The sequence below is a fragment of the Jaminaea rosea genome (assembly GCF_003144245.1).
Source record: "Jaminaea rosea strain MCA 5214 unplaced genomic scaffold BDZ90scaffold_11, whole genome shotgun sequence".
Lineage (NCBI taxonomy): Eukaryota > Fungi > Basidiomycota > Exobasidiomycetes > Microstromatales > Jaminaea > Jaminaea rosea.
Genome location: NW_020289985.1, coordinates 225535 through 248475, shown reverse-complemented (window position 1 = coordinate 248475; position 22941 = coordinate 225535). Strand labels below are relative to the sequence as shown.

Sequence of the window (22941 nt, the reverse complement as noted above, 5' to 3'; positions counted from 1 at the left end):
CTCGATATCATGATGCGTGACTCGCGTGAGGCTCACATGTCGTTTACGCGGACGCGTGTGTGGAGCGCGCGGATGGCGGACTGGCGTTGAAATGCGCCGTGTGTTGGTTGAGGGCAGCGCAGCGGTTGCTTGCTTCCCTGTCCTACCAGTCTTTTTCACACCGACTTCGCCATCACGGGGAAGATGGCTGCAGAGCCTCTGCCCGAATCTGATCGTGGAGTGCTGCTGCCCACACCAGAGCGAAGTGGAGCCGCCTTCTCCTTCCCCTATGCACAGCCTTACTCCATCCAGCTCGATCTCATGACGGCCCTCTTTGAGGCGATCGAGGAGCGCAAGGTGGCCGTCTTTGAGAGTCCCACGGGCACGGGAAAGTCGCTCAGTCTCATTTGTGCAACTTTTACGTGGCTGCGAGCCAATGCACAGAGGACAGCAGCGCAATGGCAGGACGACGAGCTGGAGCAGGACAAGGCCGCGTCCGAAGATGGTCAAGCCTTGTCCACCAAAGAGCCGCGGGAGCCAGCTTGGGTGCTCAAGCAGGCTGCTGAGCGACGCAAAAAGGATGCAATGAGGGCTGAAGAGGATCTCAAGGAACGCATCGCGATGGTTAGGAGAAAGGAAGCGGAGCTGAGGAAACGGGCAAAGGAAGAGGCAGCAAGGCAAGGGGCGTCGAGCTTTGTACATAAAAAGCAGCGCACGGCCATGGCAGATGGTAACAATGGCGGGGCATTAGGCGGCGACGACAAAGACGACAGTGATGAGGGTGGTGATGATGCCTTCTTGCCCTCTACGTCCACCCAACCTCGCCCTTCATGGCACTCTCTCTCCAGCCTTGGCTCCTCAGGTCATGGCGACGAGGACTCCAACTTGACGCCAGCTGTACGGGCCTTGATGGCCCAATTCTCGTCAGGCGGCGGCAGGAACAGCGAGGTGGATGAGCTGCCCGAGACGATGCCCAAAGTCATCTATGTCTCTCGCACGCACTCGCAGCTGAGCCAATTTGTCGCCGAGCTCAAGAAGACGGCCTTCGGCAAGGACGTAATGTTGAGCGAATACACCGACGTGCAGCATGCAACAGAGGAAACGCAAGGCCCCGCTAGAGTCATCCCGCTAGGCAGTCGCAAGCAGATGTGCATCAACGAAAAGGTGCAAAAGGTCGGCGCAAAGTCGGGGGCCGAAGCCATGAATGAGGCGTGCAAAGACGCTGTCTCGTCAAAGAAGCAACGCTGCAAGTTCCTGCCTCCCTTGGATGAGGCGGGCAGAGCGAAAGTGCTCGACTTCAGGGATCGAGCCATGGCATCGGTGAAGGACATCGAGGATCTCGTCGAGATGGGCAAGGACATGGAGACGTGTCCCTACTATGCAGCGAGGACGAGCGCCAGGCAAGCCGAGCTGGTCACGCTGCCGTACAGCTTGCTCCTGCAGAAGACGGCCAGAGAAACGCTGGGCATCTCGCTGAAGGGCTCAATCGTTCTGGTTGACGAGGCGCACAATCTCATCGACACGGTGCTCGCCGTCCATACTTGCTTCATCAATTCGACGCAGCTCACAGTCGCAAAGGGTCAGATCGAAGAGTACCTTCGTCGATTCGGGGGCAGGCTGCGCGGCGACTCTGAGGTCCACCTTCGCACGCTGCGTCGCCTTCTTGATGGCCTCGAGAAGCTTTGCAGCAGGTGGGCGCAAAGCAAGACAAAGACCAAAGCGTCGACGCCTGGCGCGCAAGACGAGGAGGTGTGGACCGCAGCCCGTGTCATCAGCGAGCTCGGCGGCAATCTCGATACCATCAACTTTGCGCAGCTGGAGCGCTTCCTCAAGGAGGGCCAGATTGCTAGGAAAGTCAGCGGGTATGCCGAGAAGCAAGCAGCTAAGGCTGAGGTCGCGAACCAGCAAGAGACCAGCAAGAAAGACGTGGCGTTGCGCCCTTCTGCCATCTCGTCCATGCACTCCATTGAGTCCTTTCTCCTCTCGCTGTCCAATCGTACACAAGATGGGCGAGTTCTCCTCACTTTACTCCGCCATGTCGACGGTCGCCCTCCTGCTGTCCAACTCAAGTACCAGCTGCTCAACCCCAGCGAAGCGTTCCAACCCATCGTAGACGAAGCGCGCGCGGTGATTCTCGCGGGAGGGACAATGGAGCCCATCTCAGATGTACGGCTGCAGCTCGTTCCTACTCTCCGCGCTCACCGCTGGTCCCATTTCTCATGCGGCCACATCGTCCCCTCGTCGAATCTGTTCTGCTCCGTCGTGGCCTCTGGACCACGCGGCATGCCCTTCGACTTCAAATTTGGCAATCGAAACGACGTGCATCTGCTCGACGACTTGGGCAACGCGCTTGCCAACTTTGCCGCTATCGTGCCGCACGGTATCGTCGTCTTCTTGCCATCGTATCGTTTTCTCGACGACACGGTGGCGAGGTGGAAGGAGCAAGGCCTCTGGAAGCGACTCGAGGCGAGGAAGCGTGTCTTTACTGAGCCCAAATTAGCCAGCGAGGTCGACGCTACGCTGCGGCAGTACTCGGATGCCATTGATGCTGCGGCTTCAGCGTCGAGCACCGTGACCGGCTCTTTGCTCCTCGCCGTCGTTGGCGCCAAACTGTCTGAAGGCATCAATTTCAGCGATCGACTAGCCCGTGCAGTCGTCATGGTAGGCATGCCCTTCCCAAACTCGCAAAGTGCTGAGCTCAAGGAGAGGATGAGGCACGTCAAGGAAACGGCAGCAACTCACACTCTGAGCAAGCCAGGCTCTGACGCCGGTCGAGAGCTCTACATCAATCTGTGCATGAAGGCTGTCAATCAGTCCATCGGCAGAGCGATTCGTCACCAAGGAGACTTTGCGGCTCTCCTGCTCCTGGATGGCCGGTACGGGAAGCAAGATATACGCAATCGTCTGCCTGCGTGGATACGCGGGCAAACCAAGTCCGATACTGGTGCAGGGTTCGGTGCCGTTGTGAAGGACCTGGGCGCTTTCATCAGGGAGAAGAGGGCAAAGGGCTTGCTTTGACTGCAAGGCCGTGAGGGCGCCGAGGGTCGCGCTCAACTTGCGGTGCAATCATTGGACTGGCTAGCGGGCGCGTGCTATTTCTCTGCCCCTCTTCTCTCAAACTTTGTATAGTTTCTCAATCGATACCACTCTGTCACGCCCCTGTTGCGCTCGCTTGTTCAGTCACTGATGCCGACGGGATTGAAGCACAATCACATCGGTCGCCGATAATGAAGACGACGGCTTGAGACGAAGAGTAGGACGAGAGATCGGAAGAGGCCGGGTTGTGCTCATCGTCGTCGATCCAGGGCTTGCTGCACCTCTATGCGGGGACGACGGTCGACCCTGGCTAGGAGGGCTAGCTAGCTTGGTGCGGCTAGTGGGAGCAAGGAGGAGGCGGGCTGTGGACTGGACCCACGGGCTGAGCCGGCCCCGCGATCGCCCGAGAAGAGACGCACAGGGCACCCTGTGACCATGGACGATGTGGGGGTAGGGAAGAAGGCAGCGCAGCTGTGGTAGGTCAACCATGATTGAATAAAAGGCAAGGGATGCATTGGAAATGCGAGCATCTCATTTTCCTGTCGCTGTCGTTTCCTCTCCTTTCTACCACCACTCATCTCGCTCCTCGCACTCGCACCGATAGAAACACTCTCCCAGCAGAGATTGTCGCATTATATCTGTGAGTGTACGACGACTGCGTCAGGTGACTGTTTTGCGATCTTGACGGACGGGTGTTGCAGTGCAGTCTTTACGGCCATCGACGACATCATTAGTGGCATCGTCATCGTGTCATCGTGTCATCGTGGCATCGCGGCATCGCAGTGTCAGTAGCTGGTGGTGGCCTTCTTGATCGCCCTCACCGGCATCTCATTGGTCACTCTCTCTCTCTGCGGGGAGGATGGCCATCGCAGCCCTGTCACATGCATCGCGAGCGGGTGCGGGGGTGTGACCCAAAGTGAGGGTGGCTTGCGTTTGCGCCCTCGTCGCGAGTGCCTTCCTCTGTGTCGGTGGCTCACGCCCACCGGCGATCGCGGGCGGCGGAACGTCATTGGTTGCGGGGGGGAGCGAGGGGGAAGCCGACAACCGGAAGTAGGGAGGGCGTGGGTGTCGGGCGGCCTGACGGCCTGGAGCGGACGGGAATTGACGGGTGCTGCGACACTCAACGTCGACGTCGATGATGCTGCGAAATCAGTCTGCCTGCTCCCCGCATCGTGTCTCAAGAGCCGTCTCCTCTGACACCACTGCGATTCTCCTACTTTCGTCTCCACACATCCCTTCAGCCCATCCAACAAAGCTCTTTTAATCCAGTGAGTAGCCATGATAGGACTACAAGCGACCACTTCCGTAGTTGTCACTAGTTGCAGACGCTGAACTTGCACTGCTTCCTTCTCGTCGTACCCTCGCAGCAATGACTAGTCCTGGCAACCATCACGATGAGCTGCCCAACTCGGCCAACCCCGAGTACTCGCTCCTCAAGCGCGAGGGTCTCCAGCTCTTCTCCGAAGCTGGCTTCGACATGGACAAGATGTGAGTAGGCGCTGGTGACGAATGTTGAAATGCTTCGCACACCACAACAAAGGCTCAAGCTCACATTTCTCTCTCCCTGCCTTTCCCCCTTCTCACAGCCACCTGAAGCGCAACGCCTCTGTCGCCGCTCTGTACGAAGATGCCATCTCGAAGGAGGGAGCCGTCATTGCATCAAACGGCGCCCTGATCAACTTCTCTGGCAAGAAGACCGGTCGCTCTCCCAAGGACAAGCGAATTGTCTACGAGGAGACCTCCAAGGACCACGTCTGGTGGGGTCCCGTCAACATCAAGATGGACGAGTGAGTGGCGCGAGGGACTGGCGATAGCGTGAACGAGCTTCGGTTCCTGACTCCTACGCTCTCCGCAGGCACACCTTCGAGATCAACCGCGAGCGTGCCATCGACTATCTTAACACCCGCGAGGACATTTACGTCTTCGACGGTTTCGCTGGCTGGGAACCCAAGTACCGCATCAAGGTCCGAGTCATCTGCGCCCGTGCCTACCACGCCCTCTTTATGCACAACATGCTTATCCGCCCCACTCGCGAGGAGCTCGAGAACTTTGGCGAGCCCGACTTCATCATCTACAACGCCGGCCAGTTCCCTGCCAACCGTTTCACCGCCGGAATGACTTCGTCGACTTCCGTTGAGATCAACTTCAAGCGTCGCGAGATGGTCATCCTCGGTACCGAGTACGCTGGAGAGATGAAGAAGGTGAGTGCGGCCACCAAGAAGCCTTCTGCTCATTGCCGTGACGCTGACCACTCTTTGCCGCCTTGGTCCTCGCGCAGGGAGTCTTCTCGGTCATGCACTACCTGCAGCCCGTCAAGTTCGGCCAGCTCTCCCTCCACTCGTCCGCTAACGAGGGCAAGGACGGCGATGTCAGTCTCTTCTTCGGTCTCTCTGGTACCGGCAAGACGACGCTTTCTGCCGACCCTCAGCGACACCTGATTGGTGACGACGAGCACGTCTGGTCGGATAATGGTGTTTTCAACATCGAGGGCGGCTGCTACGCCAAGTGCATTGGCCTCAGCAAGGAGAATGAGCCCGAGATCTTCAACGCTATCCAGTTCGGCTCCATCCTCGAGAACGTCTCGTACGACAAGAGCTCGCGCATTCCCGACTACAACGACTCGAAGCTCACCGAGAACACGCGATGTGCGTACGCCATCGAGAAGATCCCCAACGCCAAGATCCCCTGCATCGGTGGCCACCCAAAGAACATCATCTTCCTCACCTGCGACGCGTACGGCGTGCTCCCGCCTATCTCAAAGCTGTCTGAGGCTCAAGCTCAGTACCACTTCATCCTTGGATACACCAGGTCAGTACGCAAAAAGAGAGAGAGAGCACACTTTCTTGTGCAGATTTGATCGCTATCACTTGCTGACCAACGCGCTCCTTGTCCCGCCTTCACTTACTTGACCCCTCGGACCCCGCCTAATCACTTTGTAGCAAAACGCCTGGAACAGAGACGGGCGTAACTGAGCCCTCTCCCACCTTCTCCACCTGCTACGGCCAGCCGTTCATTGTGCTTGCGCCTCGTGTGTATGCTCGTATGTTGGCTGAACGCATGGAGAAGTACAAGGCCAACTGCTGGCTCATCAACACCGGCTGGGCTGGCGGCAAGTTCGGCAAGGGCAAGCGTTGCCCGCTCAAGTACACTCGCGCCATCATCAATGCGATTCACTCGGGCGAGCTGGCCCAGGCCGAGTTCGAGAAGTTCGAGACGTTCAACCTTCAGATTCCCAAGAAGGTCACCGGAGTTCCTTCGGAGCTTCTCCACAGCAGGACGGCGTGGAACGACGACAAGGGCTTCAATGCGGAGCTCACCAAGCTCGCTGGCATGTTCAAGGAGGCTTTCACCAAGTACGAGGACGACGTTGACGCGGACGTCAAGGCGGCTGGTCCTGAATAAACAGGCGAGCTGCCCCGGAGGCTCCTGAGCGACGCGGTTCAATGTTCGGTATCGTGCGTCTCACCTCAATCGAAGTCATCTTTCAGTCCTCTCTACTTCATTCTCGACGTCGCATTCGTGACCTATTGACCATGACCTATTGACCGTGAAGTGTTCTCCACTTCATTCTTGACCTCGCATTCGTGACTTTATTGACCGTGACCGCCTCGCGTCGAGAATGAAGGCGGCCACTTTGGCTAGCTCGCTCGCTCGCCCGCTCAGGGGCGAGGGCGGAAGGCGGGGGGAGGGCGGTGCGCGGAACACCGCCACGTGGCTCAAGCTGGTTTCAAGCAGAGGCAAGGGGGTTGGACCCCGGCCGCCACGCCTTTGCCTGGCCGAGAGCGAGGTCGACGCCAACGATTCGACGACGAGAGGCAGGCGAAGGGCGAGTGTGGCCTTTCGAATGCGAGAGGCGCAATCACCACCACGTCTATTCTGTTCAGTCGTCGCTCGTCAATCTCGCCCTTCTCTTCTCGACCCGTCTCTTCCTCTTTCATCCCCTTGTCGTCAGAGGAAGGGCCAGCATCATCTGAACATCTCGACAGATTATCATCATCATCACCATCACCGCTTCCACCACCACTACTGCAGCATAGCTTCGTCTTTATCCCACCTCTGGATCGCCACCAGCATACGCGATCTATTTGAAGCTCAAGTCGCCGGTCTGATCCCGTCTGCTTCAATCATCCTCTTCAACTTCTCCGCATACGGCCTGCCTCGTCAGTTCCCTTGACGTCGTCTCATGTCGGCATCCACCTCGCCGCACGGGTCTATGGCATCAGCCTTCCCTCCTGGCTCATCAGAATCGCACATGAACAACAGCAGCAACGCATCTGCGGAGCAGCGTCTCCTCAACACAGGCACAGGAGGTGCCACCGAGCAGTCATCGCACGAAGGTCACTACGCGAACCCGATGAACCCTGGATTTGGTTCCGGCTACAGGGTAAGTGGGCAGAGCGCATACACGCGGCACAAGCGGCTCGTGATGATCGAAGCTCATTAAGGTCCGCTCCTTTCTTGTCCTTGTTCCCGCAGCGACCTATGGGTCGAGCTCCTTCCAGTGGTCGTTCAACGGGCGTGACCTCGCTGAGCGACAAGCTCAACCCGCGAGGAAACGGTCTGCCCGCCGTCTCGTACAATGGCACGCCTAGCTCGACCGTCGTCGGGTCTGGCAACGAGTACTCCAAGGAGAGCAAGGCTGCAGGCTTTGCCATCGACGCCAACCCTTACTCATGGGACACTAAGGATGTGAGTGTGCCCAACGCATGTGTTGAGTACAGCAATTGCTGACGACGCCTACCATCTTGCTCTGCCCTGCGTAGGGCCAACCCGAGCCTGATGACTATCTTCACGACCCGCGCGACGACGGGCGAGGGTCTTTTGTCTCTGGCGGCTTCCCCACTCGTGCCCTCTGCAACATCGGCGCCCTCGTCATTCTTGGCTGTGGTATTCTTGCCCTCTTTGCAGGCTACCCGATCATCAGCTACTTCACGCGCGACAATGGCGGCAACAAAAGCGGCTTCAATCTCGGCGGCACCAACGCCTCTGGCCAGATTGCCAGCTTCTCTGGCATGAGGACTGGTCTCATTGACCCAGACACTCCGCAAGACGCCCTCACTCGTACTAGCTTCGTCGACGGACGCAAGTACAATCTCGTCTTCTCCGATGAGTTCAACGTCGATGGACGCTCCTTCTACCCCAATGACGATCCGTTCTGGGAGGCAGTCGACCTTCACTACTGGGGAACCAACAATTATGAGTGGTACGATCCAGCGGGCGTCACTACGGCCAATGGGGCGCTGCAGCTCACCCTCTCGGAGCACCCTGAGCATAATCTCAATTTCCGGTGAGCATGGGCGGACGTGGGGCGAGAGGCCAAGCTCAAGCGCGAATAGCACGTCTGACCTTTCCCTCCCTTCCTCCCTGTCTCTTCTTAGTGGCGGCATGATCCAGAGCTGGAACAAATTCTGCTTCACTGGTGGTTACGTCTCAGCATCGGTCCGTCTCCCCGGTCGTGCTGATGTCGCCGGTCTTTGGCCCGCATTCGTGAGTACGCGCCTAGACAAGCAGAGACAAAAGCAAGGAGCAGTATTAACCTCCCCCTCCTCACCCCACGCTCTTCGCCCGCTCGCAGTGGCTGATGGGCAACCTGGGTCGCGCTGGATACGGTGCTACTCTGGAGGGTACCTGGCCTTACAGCTACGACTCGTGTGACGTTGGCACTCTTCAGAACCAGACGACCGTTGACGGCGAACCGGTCGCAGCTCAAACTGGTGGTGCCGTCGGCTTCAACAAGAAGCACGGCTCCAATGCTCTCTCTTTCCTCACTGGACAGCGCCTTTCTGCGTGCACCTGCCCCGGCGACGATCACCCTGGTCCCAAGAAGGCCAATGGCGACTACAAAGGCCGAGCTGCCCCCGAAATTGACGTCTTTGAGGCTCAAGTCGGCGGCGGCGAGATGACAGTGTCGCAGTCGGGCCAGTGGGCGCCCTTCAACCAGTACTACAAGGTCACCAACACGTCGGGTCCGGCGTACGAGTTCTTCCAAGGTGGACACTACAACGTCTACACAGGAGAGCTGACGCAGCAGTCGACGTCTGGTGTGAGCAATACACCTCAGCAGGCCGTCGAGAAGGGCGGCAACGGCGAGTTTGCGGAATACGGCTTCGAGTATCAGGCCGGCAACAATGGCTACATCGAGTGGGTCTCCGGCGGCAAGCCGTCATGGCGCCTCAACAACGAGGCTATGGAGCCCGACCCGGTTGCGCAGATCGATCGTCGCCCCTTCCCCGAGGAGCCCCTCTATATCATCTTCAACTTGGGCATCTCGCAGAACTTCGGTAACCCGGTTTGGGACCAGCTTACCTGGCCCAACACCATGTCCGTCGACTGGGTACGCGTCTACCAGCCCGAGGGCGAAGAGAACGTCGGCTGCGACCCTCCCGACTTCCCCACTAAGGACTACATCAACCGCCATCAGGCTGCTTACACCAACGCCAACCTGACGCTCTGGGGTGCGACGGCTCCTGAGGGTGGCTACCAGCAAAACTGGCCTCGCAATCGTCTTAACCCGCAAGGATGCAATGCGCCTGCGTCCAAGTATCCTGGCTCGCCCGTACAGGTCAAGCAAAAGGCGCCTCCTCGTTCGAGCAACGTCGCTTCCAATTGGAACAAGGGATAAGAGGGCGCACGTCTGCGAGATGAAAAGGACTCTTCTCTACCATTCCGCGTCCGTGACGCCCGCCATATCTCTCCCTCACTCTCACGTTTCTTTCTCTTCTTCGTACATGTCTTCCCGACTCATCAGGTTTGTCTCGTACCCTTTCTTCTATTGTTGGTGCCACATCCCTACCTCCATTCCCACGCACATAATCAAGACGAACGTGACGAACGCCTTCACTAGTAAGGCTCCTCTCTATCGCCCACTCGTCCCTTCTTACAGCTTCATGACAATACAATGGCTTTGCAACGGAGCGAGGGCGAGAGGTGATTTGCGTGGGCCTTTGCGGAGCGCGAGCGGGAGTGGAGGAGGTCGTCTGCGTGCGGAAGAGGCCGTCGTTCCGTGCAACCTACGCTCTTTTCCTTCTTCGTCCCCCTCGTATATCTCGAGCATGGCACAATTACCATCTCCGCCGCCACCATTGACGGCCGTCATCGACGCTCTTGCCAAGATTGGCGCTGATGGGTTGACGATTCTCATCCTGCAGCAGCCCAATGTGGGCAGAGCCATCTGCCAGGCTTTGCGCAGTCTCGCTCACAACGCGTTAGCTGACGTCGCCTCAGAGGGGCAGAGGCCAGTCGTGTCCTCTGCCAACTTTGCTGCAATACTCAGCATCCTCGAGGAAGCTGTGAGTACGGGCGAGTATCAAGCGTACACTGCAGCCGCTGACCTGCCCTGTTGCTTCGTGTCCCTAGTCGCACAGCTCGGATCCCACCCTGGTACGTCGCCTGGCTCCGTCGCCCGACGTCGTCTTCAATCTGGCCGTCGTCGCAAGCAGCACGCCTGATGCCAGCCTGGCTGCTCGCACAAAGCGTCTCGTCCCACTCGTGATAGACATTTCAGGGGCGGAAGGCATGATCTTTGCCTCGATCCAGGCATTGCGCCAGTCCGACGAAGAGCAGAAAGGCAGCAGCGCCCAAGTCTTCAGAGCTGCACGTATTACTGCAGCACTCCTCTCTTTTCTACCAGCTCCAAGCTCTTTGGGTCGTCCGCAGCAGCAGAGGCGTGGCGCTTCGGAGAGCGCCGCTTCTTCGTCTCTAGTCGACCAGCTGGCGCCGGTACTCACAGCGGCGTACGCTCGCCTTGGAGCTGACGTCTCGTCTATGGCTACAAAGGTAGCTCTCCTCGACTGTGCCACTGCTCTCCTGAAAAGAGTACTCAGTGAAGCAAATGGTGCTCATCAAGTTGCTCGAATCGTTCTCAAAATGGATCAGCAGGCGTCCCCGTCAACGGCGTCAGGAGAGGCTCTTGTCAACCTTTCTTTGCTTAGCGACCTCGCTGTCGTCCAGTCGGCTATTGTCGAGCGTGTACGCAAAGCGTTGGAAACGATTGATGGCGAGGAGCAAAGCGATACTGTCAGAGCGCACAGCGCGCTCGAGGAGGCTCACAGAAGCGCACGAGGAACGGCGGATACGTCGAATCTCCAAGGCAGAGGACGGGGCTGGAAGACTCTTGAGGCGCATTTACGCAGCCAGCAATCTAGAGCAGCTGAAAAAGCGCTTGACGTTGCAAAGGCTACCGCGAACGGCAAAGGCAAAAGACGCGCAGACGACGCAAATTCGTACGAAGTACCAGCCTCGCTACTTGCCACCGTTGAGACCATTCTCCCACATCTGGCTGCGGACCCGGCGAAGCTGCGCACAAGCCTCGCTCGGACCATGTTCCGGGGCAAGTCAGGGGAAGAAGTCGTGGAAATGTTGCTCGATGGCGCAGGGCTCGATCAAGCGGAAGACGAAGACGAACGAGGCCAGAGGGCCGCATCGCCTCCAACACCTCCTGCGCCTATCATCACACCTGCCAATCGCCGTGCCAACATCTTCGACAATCAGCCTCTGGATGCCACTCGACTTCGCTATGCCGGCGCATTTGAAGGGGATGATGCGGTAACGGCAAAAAGCACAGGCAAGCTTTCGCCCTCCTTGCGTGCAGCTATCCTCGCTCACGTGCAGGCACAGGACGCCGAACAAGACGCTGCCAAGGAGGAGTGGAACCCTTTTGCAGAAGAGGAGAAGCGTCTGGTCGGAGTGAGGCAAGCAGGCTTCGAGGAGGAGCTGGATGCCGATGAGGATGAAGACAATGCCGCTCGATCAGGTCAGGGGCGGGGCTACAGCGCTAGAGGCGAGCGAAGCTACGACGGCTCGTCATCTGCGGATGAGGGGTCGGATGCGGCGCTACCGCAAGGACCGAGCGCAGAGAGAGGTGGCGCCGCTACGGTTGCCGCAGAGCGTGCAGGCGAGCGCATCCTGATTCTTGCCTACTCATCGAATGGCCCTTCACTCTTCGCGCGTAACGACGCGGCAGTCAGGCGCTCACTCGCTCGCAAGGCGTTGCTCGCCGATCTGGAGCGCAGCACGGGTCGCAAGTGGGACGATTCACTCGTCGAGAGCTGGGGCACAATGTTTGAGCGCAATCCGAGGAAGGACGCTCTGCTCATGGCCGCAGGCGGGGGAGGAGGAGCGATGTTGCAGCCCAACACCAATCGCAGGCTGGCTGAGGGAGACGAAGAAGGGCAGGGTGGACGCAGCTTCGGACCTGATCGTGGAAGGGGAGGCAGGCTACCACGAGGAGGTGGGCGCGGTGGAGGTGGTGGTCACAAGGCAGGTGCAGGTCACTCTGGCAATGATCGCTCTGCTCGACGTAAAGAGCAGCGAGGAAACGAGCAGAGAACGAGGGGCGCTGATAGGAAGGCTAGAGCCATGGGTGGTGCTGGCGCTGGCGTCTGAGCGAAGCGTCCATTGTTTCGCCGAAGCTATGTTCTTGCGAGTCCGCGCACTATCTCCCTACATCGTGCCTTTCGGTTGCAGGTCGTGTCTGTGTGCACATAGTTTGACCTCACGAATCAGCTCAGCGTCAGCTGAGGGACCACAAGGGTCTGGGATTATGCAGATCTGCGGCGGTATGCAGCCCCGATCGATCGAAACCGCGGCTGTAACTCTGCGTCCATCGAATGTCCGTGCACTTTCGGCGCTAAGGTCGGCGGCCAAGATGTCTTGATCGACTACTTATTGTCGCTCCTCGCACCTACTGTGCGCTACATCGACCCACTTTCCGTTTACAATGTCTGCCACGCACATTCTCATCACAGGCGCGAACCAAGGCTTGGGCCACACTGTTGCTCAGCAGCTTCTCGCTCGCGAGGCCACGCTGCCAAATCACCCACCTTCGGTTCACATCTATGTCGGGGCACGATCGCAGGAGAAGGCTGACAAGGCCTGCTCAGACCTCAAAAAGTATGCGGCTGAGGGCAATACGCTCGAGCCCGTCATCATCGACCTTGCAAGCGATGCTTCCATTGAGGCACTAGGCAACAAGATTGAAAAGCTCGACATCCTCATCAACAACGGCGCCATTCTCGGCGATATGCAGGAGTCGACGTCGCCTGCTGCCGTCCGCAAGAATTTTGCCAACGTCTACGAGACCAACGTATTTGGCACTGCAGCTCTGACCTATGCCCTCATTGAGACCATTCGAAAGTCAAAGGAGCCCAGGGTTGTCAACGTGAGTACAGGCGTGTAGCTTGCCCCTCAGCACGCAAGCTCATCTTAAGCTCCTGCACTCGCATCTCGCAGGTGAGCTCCGGCTTGGGTTCAATCCAGAACCAGCTTGACCCCAACTGGGCCTTTCACGGCATGACCGCCCTTGTCTACCCTTCGAGCAAGACAGCTCTCAATGGGGTGACAGCCATCATGTCAAAGCAGTATCCCGACGTCAAATTCGTTGCGGTCGACCCAGGCTACACGAGCACGGCCTTCAATGGTCATTCTGGACACCAACCCGTCGAAGTAGGCGCTCACGCTATCTCGCACGCCGTTCTCGATCCCAAAGCCAAGACTGCCAGCTACGTCGAGAAGGAGGGTGTAGTGCTGCCGTGGTAGATTCATGCGATAGAGCTGGAAATTGAGTCTCATTCACGGGTTGACCATTGAAAGCGTGGAGAGATATCGTCGAGACAGGAACTTTCATTCGAGAAGTTGAGCTAGAAAAACGCATCAGCCTACAGGTGTGTGGAATTAGTATCAAGACACGGATCGAGCCGCCCGAGCTACTCGCAGATCCTGAAGTAAAGCAGCAGGCTTGGCAACACGAGAGCGAGGGTATCGTCAGAGTGAGTAATCACTCTCCACTTTCTTATTCGCCCCTTCACTCAGGCGTCGTCAGACGGTGCTGGGCTCGAGGCTCTAGGTGGCCCGAGGATGAAGTTGTGGATGTCTGCGGCCACGCTGCCTTCGCATGCAGAAGCGCTAGCTTGAACGACGTCGGTGTCACAGATGACAAATGATTCGACTGTGCCCTTTGAAGTTGACGCCTTGCAGTCCAAAACAGCGGTATCAGCGGTTGACTTTGGGCTAGTCGTGCACTTGACAGGCACGAAGCCATTGGGCACCGTCCGATCCGCATTGATCGTCTTGACGTACTCGCCATCAGTGTAGAGACGGCGGCCAATGCTCGACATCAAGTTGCCATCGTTGAGGTACCACTTTTGGGCTGTCTCGACGACCGTGACATCGGAGATGGTGTGGTCTTCGAACGGGACCATTCCCCGCCTTTGCGCACCCTCAGGGTCATCGCCCAAGAGAGCCCCTGGCTTCTGCTGGTCGTTGAGATAGGAGAAGACACCTTGCTTTGGAGCCTGGATTGGCGCTGGGCCAGGGGCTGGACCTGGAGCCGGACCAGGGTGAGGTTTCGGAGCAGGGTGAGGATGAGGATGAGGATGAGGCGCCGGGTGGGGGTGCTTGGCTGCGCAGACGTCGTTCTTGCACTTGCCCGAGAGGCAAGCGCTGTCCTTGCGGCACTGATGGCCCGCCTTCCTCTTTGGCGTACATCTGTTGCGATCTTTTCAAGCGCTCAGACAGTGATGTAAGTCAATGACCTTGTCGAGCTCAGCATGACGTTCGGGGCATACTCACGACAGTAGCCGCTGGCACAAGAGGCATCCTTCTTGCAGTGCTGGCCGATGTCCTTCTTCGAACCTCGAAGGTCGAAGCTGGGAGCGGCAATGGCGCTCGAGGCCATGGCAACAAGGACGTAGGTGAAGATAATGGAGGAACGCATTCTGATCTGTGAGGCTGGGCTGGGGCTGATGGGCGTGGATGGAGGGAGGGATGAAGGGATTTGGACTTTCGACGAGAGCTCGAGGCTTTATATGCGATTCGCTCGCCGGTCACGCGCCCCAGCATGATCGCATTCGCATTCATGCTTTCTAGAATTAAAGTCTGGTGAAGCGACGTCGTCGCGGGAGCGCATTGACCGCTTGTCCCGCTGTGACTTCCATCGAACATCTGTCCCGCTTCCACTTCAGTGCGCTCGACGAGCTGTGGTGTTGTAGACATCTGTCCCGCTCTTAGGTCCACTCCGATCGACGGGCTGTGGTACCGCTTTTGACTCCGGCGATGAGGGATCGAGCGCAACCCCGTCCCGCCTTGTACAGAAACAGCGATGCGATCCCGCAGCGCTCGGACCCCTCCTGTCTAGCGAGGGAAGGCTTGCACTGGTGGACGTCACAGACGGTGGCCAAGCTCTGCTAATGTTCCAAGTCCGCATCTTTCTCACGCAGTAGAACCGGTCGCATCATCATGCTTCGATTGAAGTAAAGAGGTGGCGCAACAGCAAAGAGAGGCGCGGTCTGCGAGGTCGTCAGTGAGTCCTGAGCCTCGCGCTGAAAGGTAGGGAATCTCAGTCGAGGACGACAAGTGGAGCGCCTGCTTCCTCAGACGGAGAGCGTCAATTGGGTGAATCTCGTCAACACTTCGCCGCAGGCGTACTCATCCGCCTCGACGTCCTTCAGTGCGCTGTCATTGCAGATGACAAACGAGCTTTCGTCGCCTCTTGCCGTTTGGGCTGTGCAGTCAAGGACCGCTTGAGTACCAGTAGAGCTGGGGCTGTTGACACAAGTGTAGGCCGCAAGTCCAGATTCGTATGGGATATCGGATGGCGTTGCAAGGGCGGCGATGAATTGGCCATCTGTGTAAAGGACTCGGGAATTCTCGCTGACGAGCTGACCCTTGGAATCAAGGCTCCACTTCTGACCTTTGCTGACGACCGCGAGGTATGATGCAATCAGGTCGGTTTCGTCGTCTCCGAGTAGCTGAGCGTGCTCTCCCTTAGCGGCGACGTACGACAAAGTCCCAGAAGTGGGTGGATCCTTCTTGACGGGGGGTTGAGTGGGGTGGCCTGACTCCGTGGGAGCAGGGTGAGGGTGGCTCGATGGGTGAGGGTGAGCTTTGGCGGCGCAAGTCTGGTTCTTGCACTTGCCCGAGAGGCAGGCACTGTCCTTGCGACAGATATGGCCGGCTTCACGCTGGGGCTTGCATTGCCCGCGATCTGCCGAAAGGTAGCATTGACGCCATCAGCTTAACAGCCAAGCGAACAGGCAGGGCGCTGAATCTTGAACTCACGACAGTAGCCAGACTTGCACATGTCATCGGCCTGGCAAAGTTTGCCGATACCTTTCTTTCCAGCATGACCGCGGCCATCTAGACGAGACGCGGCGATGGTGCTGGAGGCCATAGTCATAAAGGCAAAGAGGAAGAGCGTCGAGGATCGCATGCTTGTGGATTCGGTAAAGACAGTGGTACGAGACGGCTTCGTGGAAGTGGGGATGGGAGGCGTGCACAGTGTGAGATCGATGGAGGACGAGACATGGTAGCCTGCCTGGTACCTTGCATTATATTCTTGATTCGCCAGTCACAAAGCTGTCGTGACCGTGTCCCGCGCGTGTTCTCGAAGTAGGTGCCTTCACGGGACGCTGCGCTTGGACCTCCGAAAGAACATCGAAGCGATCCCGTGTATTCGCTCCGCTCGACCCCTTCTCTGCGGGGTAAGCTTTCAGGTCCCGCTCACTCATCTCGCATGAGTCTCACGCTGCTGTGGGTTTGACTACAGAATCGTCAAGTCACATGCTATTGCGTCAGCTGGCCGCGCGAGCTGGACATCGAGAATAATTGATCATCGAGGCGCGAGAGTTATCGTCAACCTTGCGAGCAAGATGCATCGCTTTCACGCCAGCGGAGGGGTCAGCGTGAACTGAAGGAACTGCGTGGTGGGTTCTCCCTGGCAGGCACTGCTATCCCCTTCGACATCTTTGTCGGGACAAATGACAAAGGCGTTCACGACGCCACGATCGGGCACTGTAGCAGAGCAGTCCAAAACGAAGCGCTCCTGGGTCGTGCTTCCTGTCTTGACGCAGGTGTAGCGGCCTAACGCGTAGGGCACGTAGCCCCTCGGATCGAAAAGACTGATGGCGATGCCTTGAGTGTACAGGCTGCGGCCGCTACGGGCATTGAGGTGTCCTTCAGAATCCAATGTCCAACCTGGATTGGCCGCGTCCATCTCGTAGAGTTCGCCAATGGAGCTATCAGGCGACTTCTCACCAAGAAATTTGGCGGACTGCTTGTTCGTTTCGGGATCAATGAAGGACAATGTGCCCGGAGGGTCCGGCGTCGTCACAGGTGCGGGTGAAGTATTCGTCGGTGATGGAGGCGTAGGAGAAGTTGAGCTATGGTGAGGGCTCGGCGGGAGATGAGGATGGTCAGGTCGGGGATGAGGATGCTGCATCTTGGGATGATGAACTGGTTGAGGGTGAGGGTGAGGGTGAGGGTGAGGGTGAGGGTGAGGATGCTCCCCCTTCGACTTTGGATGCGAGCCACGTTGCGGGTGTTGCGTGTGGCCTCTGGAGGTGGATACCTTCTCAGGCTGCACTCCTCGCTGGCTGGTCCCCCGAGCCTCGTGCTGAGCTGGCGCGGCTACCGTAAGAGAAATCAGCGCGAGGGCTATAGAGCCGGTGACGAGGTAGTGAGTTATGAAGCGCATTGTTGAGGTCGCGCAAAGGGCGAGGGGGAAGTGCGAGTGTCGTGCCGTTCAGTGTGACACAAGATGGTCAAGAGGCACTCCTGCCACCCTGGCTCGCTTTAATATTCACCATCTTCCGGTTGAGCAAGGCGATTGTTGGAAGTCGACACAAGCAGATGGCACGGGTAAACGGGCCAACAGTCTCGATGAACTAGGGGTTGGCTAGGCACTAACTTTATCGACTCCGACTGTCAACCATTCAATCAACCACAGGTGTTGCGACACTGACGCACGGGCCCCTAAGCCACTGCCGAGCTCAAGGAGGAACAATTCCAGTCGGCGTGTGACATCGAGCGGGATCGTTGACAGAGGCTTGAAAGTGCCGTCCGTGATTCGGTGGCCCGACGGAGAGTATCTCACATATTCTGCAGAACTCCTCATAAGCATGATGCGAACGAGGAGATCAAGATGGCGTCCACGATTAGAGTGCCAAAGTGAGCACACACGGTGAGGACAGAGCGCAAGAATATGAGGCGCATTATCGACGCTACCTAGTTGGCGCGCGTAACCACTTTACGAGTAGACGGACGCCAAGGTAGATTGCCGTATCTGAAGTACAGACGAGTCGGCTCCGCAGGCTTCCACATGGGTCTTTACATCCTAACCGATGTACAAAACAACGTCGCCGGCGTCACCGTACAACGCCTCTCATAGCTACGCGATCGAGGCACACGAGCTCCTTCGTAGAGGGCTCGGGCGCAGGCATGAAAGATAGCATTAATTTCCCAACTGGCTTCGGCGCCGTAAAGGATGACGCCGTTCGAAGAAGCCGGCAAGTTCGAGTTGGGACCATGTAAAAGTCTGACCTCATTAGGGTGCCGCGGGACGGCGCTCACTGTGCCTCTTCTTTTGCTTGTACTTTGAACTCCCTCTCTTCTTCTGTCAAAGTTTTGATCACCCTCGCAGGGTTGCCCACGGCCACTGACCAATCTGGGAGGTCTCGCGTGACGACACTGCCCGCGCCTACGGTGCAGCCCTTGCCAATCGTCACGCCTGCCATAATCGATGAATTGCCTCCGATCCAGCTGTCGTCGCCGATGACAATTGGTAGCGCTCGCTCGAAGCCCGGACCTCGCTCTGACAAGTTGACGCTGTGAGTGGCCGTGTAGAGGTGGACGCCGGGGCCAAAGAGCACCCCATGACCGATTGTGACCTTGGCCACGTCCAAGATGCAAGCTCCTGCATTGGCGTAGAAGTTGCCTTGAAACTCGATGTTCTTGCCAAAGTCGACGTGAATGGGAGGCTCGAAGTTGATGGTTCGAGCTCGGTCCGAAGTCACGTGAAAGAGATCAGCAAGGATTCGTCGACGATTGGCGTTTGTGACATCGTCCCACTCGCCCTCCGGATCGCCCGAGATGATGTTACCGTTCTGGTCAATCGAATCTGATGAGGGACCGGGTGCAGAGTGATTGTATTCGTGCTCAAGCTTTCGAGCGCGCAGACGCTGAAGCATCAATTTGCGGTCGAGGGCATGGTAAGGAAGACCGAGGATGGATCGCTCTTCCATTGACATCGTCGAAAGACGATCAGCATACTGAGCGTCGGCCGCTGCGAATTTCTGTGACGCTGTGAGGCCGATGCGTTGCGTCATGATGAGCGAACGAGAAGATAAGACTGGCAGAGCGAGAGAAAAGGAAGGAGCGAAGATGTAGGCGTACAACGATTCTATTCGGTCTCCTTTATGAAGCGCGCTTCCTTTCTCCACGGCAAGGGGGCCCCGCAAACTCGCCGACAAACTCCCCGGGACCTGCAGCGCGTCAGGCGCGTCTTGCGGCGATTAGCCCCACCTCGCCTTCAAGCCCTTGCCCTTCACCAGCGGCCTTGTGAATGCGTACACCAAGCCCAACGCGCCCGTCGTCGCGATGAGCTGCACCTTGTTGAAAGTCCCACTCAGGAGATCAAAGTCACCACCCGTCGTCACTTTGGTCAAGAAGGAATCGACGACGCCGTGGCCGTGGACGCCAACGAGGGTCGTCGACTCGAGCTTGGTACGGCGCGAGAAGACGGCGCCACCCGATGCAGTGGCGCCCGTTGCAGCTCCAAGGACATGGATCGAGTGCGTCAGGACGCGCTTTTCATCGAAACCGAGCAGACCATCGTAGACGGGCAGCATCGTGTCCGCCTCTTCACGCGTTTGCTTCTTTGCCGTCGAGCCCTTGGGCATCGGTCGTCGCGGGTCGAGCAACTTCTTGGGCAGCATGACGAGCTCGTCTGTACCCGTGACCAAGAGAAGCGCTCGGTCTGCGGCGGCATGAAGCGTTTCAGTGACGTGAGTGCCAGCCTTGCCTACGCCTTCAAAGTCGGCGGGCAGGAGGAACGATTTGTGGAACGCCTTGACCTGCTTGGAGCGAGGCGAGATTGCCTTGGCGCGTGCCTACGCGCAACGAGATTTGGAAACGGTGTTAGCAGGTCGATTTGAAAGTCGCTCAAGCATGACGCATTACATACCTTGGCGTCCTTGGAGTTGACATTGGCTTTGATCGCGACTGCGCGGACGAGCCAGTTGGAGAGCGAGCGCTCTGCGTCTGCGGAAGCGTCGTAGTACTCCATCGACAGTACGCGGCCACCATTGACGTCGCCTTGCCCGTCCTGCACCGTATATGCGAGCGTCAGCCAGTTCTCGTGGAAGGTGACATGCGCGCCTCGCGAGATGTCGGCGCGGCCTGGCGCGATCAGCGAGTGCAAGACGTTGCCCGTGGATTGGTCAATGAGGTATACGGCGAGAGATTGGCGCAAAGGCGAGTGTGTCACAACGACGAGTGCGGCGGGGTCGAGGAGCTTGTGCATCTTGGTGAGGAACCAGTCGTTGAGCTCGCGACCGAGTGCGGCAATGGGCGCGTCGGTGAGAATAGACGACGAGTGGGTGGAAAGCACGCGCTCGTCGCCAGGAGGTGACCATGCCCAGGTCTGTTGAAGTGCGTGAAGATTGGTCGTGGCGTTGCTGCGCACCTCGTAGCCGATCAAGGTCTCGTCTCGCGACGTGTCGACGTAGTAGAAGGGCTGGGTACGAGCGGCAAAGGCATGCGCAGTCTCCGGCGTCTGGGGCCAGAGATGGACTTGCAGACTTTCATCCACCGCTGCAATGGCCTGCTGTCCTTTGAGCTTGCGCACTTGACGCACACTGCCTACAAAGAGTGGCTTGCCTGTCATTGCCCCCTCGACAAAGTCGCCCGTTAAGGGCTCGACCTCCCAGACTTGCGACAGTTTCGCGCCTTGTTCCTCAACTTCTGCCACGACGTACATGAGTGGATCGAGCTGCTTGCCGCCCTTGACTTGCAGGTCGCGAACAACGCCAATGTACTTGACGTCGACTTCTGGCGTGGGCGAGCCTTCTCCGGTGCCGAAACCGACGAGTGACTTCTCCCAAACAAATTGTGACTTGGCGCCGGTGTCCTGTGCGTAGAGCTTGCCCTTCTTTGTGGCCGATATCATGAATTGCCGCAGACCCCACTTGTCCGATAAGTATCGAGCGGATGCCTCTTCGTGAGTGATCGTTCGCGGCCCAACGGAATCGACTGGCTGCTCCTCTTCGACCTTGGCGCGATTCATGGCCTTGGTTCGCTCAGCCTTGGTGAGACCAGCTGCAGCGGGGGCTTGTTTGGGTGGAGGCGCGATGTCCTTGGCGGGCAGGCCAGCTCGTACGGGTGGAGGAGGCAGGTCGTCGTACGCCGACGCGGTCGTAGCGGCGCCAGCACCAGCAGCAGAAAGCGTGGTGGTAGAGGGCAGATCCTTGTCTCCTCGGGCGACTGCAAGTGCCTTCTGCGCCATGTCCGCAACCCACGCGGGGAACAAGCGCGCAGCATTAGCATGCCTCACGAGTCTGCCCAAGATGCCCTCCCTCTGCAAGAGCTGGAGCGCCTCTTCTGAGCTCAAGTCTGATCCAGAAGGCCTCGCTCGCCTCGGCAGGTCCACAAAGGCAACATGCTGCGTGCTGGTGAGCCCCTCCTCGTTGATCCACTGATGTCTATCCTCCTGGACCATCTGCAAGGCCCCTGAGCGCGTGGCAAGTCCTGCGCGCGTGACGAGCTGGTAGGCAGAGACGGGCGACACCTCGAATGGAGCAGCGAGGACATCTCCGTGCATGTCATGGTCCCATCTGAAGGAAAAGCCCGTGACTTGTCCTTCGTCATTGTTGGTATTGGCCCAGAAGACGTGAAAATTGAGAAGGTGTTGTGAAGAGGAGAAGTAGACGCGATTAATGTATGCGGAGCCTCTGCGGTCGAAATTGCCTGCGTAGACGGCATCAAGCGCTTCTTCCTCGAACTCCCACAGCGAGAGGAGCTTGCGTCCACCTCGCTCCTTTTTCAATTGCACCACTTCGCCGCGGCCCGAAGCGCGTGTGGCGACGAGGTAACCTTCATTGGCCATGTTGACTTCGCGTAGGCCAGAGTATGGGTCGGCCGTATTGCGTGCGCTCAGCGATTGTGGCTGGGCGAGCTTCGTCGCAGACGTCTTGGCGTCGAGGGGAGGGAGGGGCAGTGCGACTGACCGCAGCGTGCCGTCAGTCTGACGCCAGACGATGTGTGGCTCGGGCGGTACGGTGCTGCTCTGGCCCGATGCGTACTCGCGCGGATTGAGGGAAAGGATGCTGACGTCCTCCGATGACTCTACAGATGCGTCTGGGATCTGGGAGGTGGCCAAGAGGACGCCCGTTTGAGCAGCAAGGACTTGATGTTGCAGCCCTCCCTTGTTGGTGAGCGAGACGACGTGGACATGGGTGGACGAGGAAGTGAGGACGCGAAATGATGGCCAAGAGGCGCTGTCCTCGCCATTCTCTCGTCTACTGAATCGCCACAAATCCTTGCCGCTCTCGGTGTCAATGCGTCGGACAGTGTCGCCGTCTGTGAGGGTGATGACATCCCAGCGAGCCTGTTCAATGATAGGCAGCCAGGCGGCATCGATGTGCGGCGCTGATGAAGAGGTGTTGACGCTGGCCTGCGTCTCTGCGAAGTTACGCGACCATTGTGTGAATCCGGTGAGGGCGTGGAAGAGGTGCCACCTCTGACCGCGTTGGCCGCTGGCAACCAAAGCGACGTCGGCATCGAGCCACATTCCCTGTACTGTGCTGTCGAGGTGCTGTCGCCAGACGATGGCTCCATTGCGCGGATTGACTGCGCCGACGACGTTTGCGTCGGTGACTGAGAAGAGGGCCGTCTGCGCCTTTCCAGCCTCGACGGACTGTGAAGTGTGTCCCAAGATGCGGTGGAATCGAGGTTGGAGGGCGGCCACCGTATTGGAAGTGACGGGCGATCCCAGTCTTGGCGTGTACGACTCGAAGCGGAATGCCGCCTCTTCTGTGAGTGCCCATGCTGCGCCGGCAAAGGCGAGCACAAAGGCGCAGAGGGCGATGACGGTTGGAAATCGCATTTGCGGATAGGGCGCAGCGAGGAGAAGAAGCAACAAAGTCGAGACGGCCT

The 22941-nt window shown here is 58.2% G+C and overlaps 8 protein-coding genes across 8 annotated transcripts; 5 read left to right on the top strand and 3 right to left on the bottom strand.

Annotated features, from left to right (window-relative positions):
* Positions 1–183: 183 nt before the first annotated feature.
* On the top strand, positions 184–2997 carry BDZ90DRAFT_246714 (DNA repair helicase; the record flags this gene model as incomplete). Its single annotated transcript, XM_025507571.1, has 4 exons — positions 184–709; positions 731–788; positions 828–1035; positions 1066–2997. 4 exons carry the CDS (start codon positions 184–186, stop codon positions 2995–2997), a joined length of 2724 nt encoding a protein of 907 aa, XP_025360839.1.
* A 1387-nt stretch (positions 2998–4384) lies between these two features.
* BDZ90DRAFT_261553 (putative phosphoenolpyruvate carboxykinase) lies at positions 4385–6417 on the top strand (the record flags this gene model as incomplete). Its single annotated transcript, XM_025508391.1, has 5 exons — positions 4385–4503; positions 4602–4802; positions 4871–5216; positions 5294–5823; positions 5955–6417. The coding sequence occupies 5 exons, from the start codon at positions 4385–4387 to the stop codon at positions 6415–6417; spliced, it is 1659 nt and encodes a 552-aa protein (XP_025360838.1).
* A 1080-nt stretch (positions 6418–7497) lies between these two features.
* Positions 7498–9637, top strand: BDZ90DRAFT_222106 (concanavalin A-like lectin/glucanase; the record flags this gene model as incomplete). Its single annotated transcript, XM_025504514.1, has 4 exons — positions 7498–7704; positions 7779–8302; positions 8394–8502; positions 8591–9637. The coding sequence occupies 4 exons, from the start codon at positions 7498–7500 to the stop codon at positions 9635–9637; spliced, it is 1887 nt and encodes a 628-aa protein (XP_025360837.1).
* Positions 9638–10067: 430 nt separating this feature from the next.
* Positions 10068–12399, top strand: BDZ90DRAFT_261551 (hypothetical protein; the record flags this gene model as incomplete). The annotated part of the gene is made up of 2 exons (XM_025508390.1): positions 10068–10304; positions 10372–12399. The coding sequence occupies 2 exons, from the start codon at positions 10068–10070 to the stop codon at positions 12397–12399; spliced, it is 2265 nt and encodes a 754-aa protein (XP_025360836.1).
* A 199-nt stretch (positions 12400–12598) lies between these two features.
* Positions 12599–13686, top strand: BDZ90DRAFT_48995 (oxidoreductase). Its single transcript, XM_025509624.1, has 2 exons — positions 12599–13174; positions 13246–13686. The coding sequence occupies exons 1-2, from the start codon at positions 12734–12736 to the stop codon at positions 13549–13551; spliced, it is 747 nt and encodes a 248-aa protein (XP_025360835.1). The 5' UTR covers positions 12599–12733; the 3' UTR covers positions 13552–13686.
* A 1614-nt stretch (positions 13687–15300) lies between these two features.
* Positions 15301–16431, bottom strand: BDZ90DRAFT_48980 (hypothetical protein). The gene is made up of 2 exons (XM_025509623.1): positions 16072–16431; positions 15301–15997 (listed from the first exon to the last, which is right to left on the bottom strand). Exons 1-2 carry the CDS (start codon positions 16220–16222, stop codon positions 15384–15386), a joined length of 765 nt encoding a protein of 254 aa, XP_025360834.1. The 5' UTR covers positions 16223–16431; the 3' UTR covers positions 15301–15383.
* Positions 16432–16552: 121 nt separating this feature from the next.
* On the bottom strand, positions 16553–17720 carry BDZ90DRAFT_233355 (hypothetical protein). Its single transcript, XM_025506603.1, has one exon. It carries the CDS (start codon positions 17483–17485, stop codon positions 16673–16675), a length of 813 nt encoding a protein of 270 aa, XP_025360833.1. The 5' UTR covers positions 17486–17720; the 3' UTR covers positions 16553–16672.
* A 1581-nt stretch (positions 17721–19301) lies between these two features.
* On the bottom strand, positions 19302–22891 carry BDZ90DRAFT_261547 (hypothetical protein; the record flags this gene model as incomplete). The annotated part of the gene is made up of 2 exons (XM_025508389.1): positions 19302–19898; positions 19973–22891. The coding sequence occupies 2 exons, from the start codon at positions 22889–22891 to the stop codon at positions 19302–19304; spliced, it is 3516 nt and encodes a 1171-aa protein (XP_025360832.1).
* Positions 22892–22941: the final 50 nt, after the last annotated feature.

Coding starts and splice junctions, on each gene's coding strand:
- BDZ90DRAFT_48995 (XM_025509624.1), top strand. CDS start 12,734: ATGTCTGCCACGCACATTCTCATCACAGGCGCGAACCAAGGCTTGGGC. Junction 13,175..13,245: donor AGGAGCCCAGGGTTGTCAAC/GTGAGTACAGGC, acceptor CGCATCTCGCAG/GTGAGCTCCGGCTTGGGTTC.
- BDZ90DRAFT_48980 (XM_025509623.1), bottom strand. CDS start 16,222: ATGCGATCCTCGACGCTCTTCCTCTTTGCCTTTATGACTATGGCCTCC. Junction 15,998..16,071: donor GTGCAAGTCTGGCTACTGTC/GTGAGTTCAAGA, acceptor ACCTTTCGGCAG/ATCGCGGGCAATGCAAGCCC.
- BDZ90DRAFT_233355 (XM_025506603.1), bottom strand. CDS start 17,485: ATGCGCTTCATAACTCACTACCTCGTCACCGGCTCTATAGCCCTCGCG.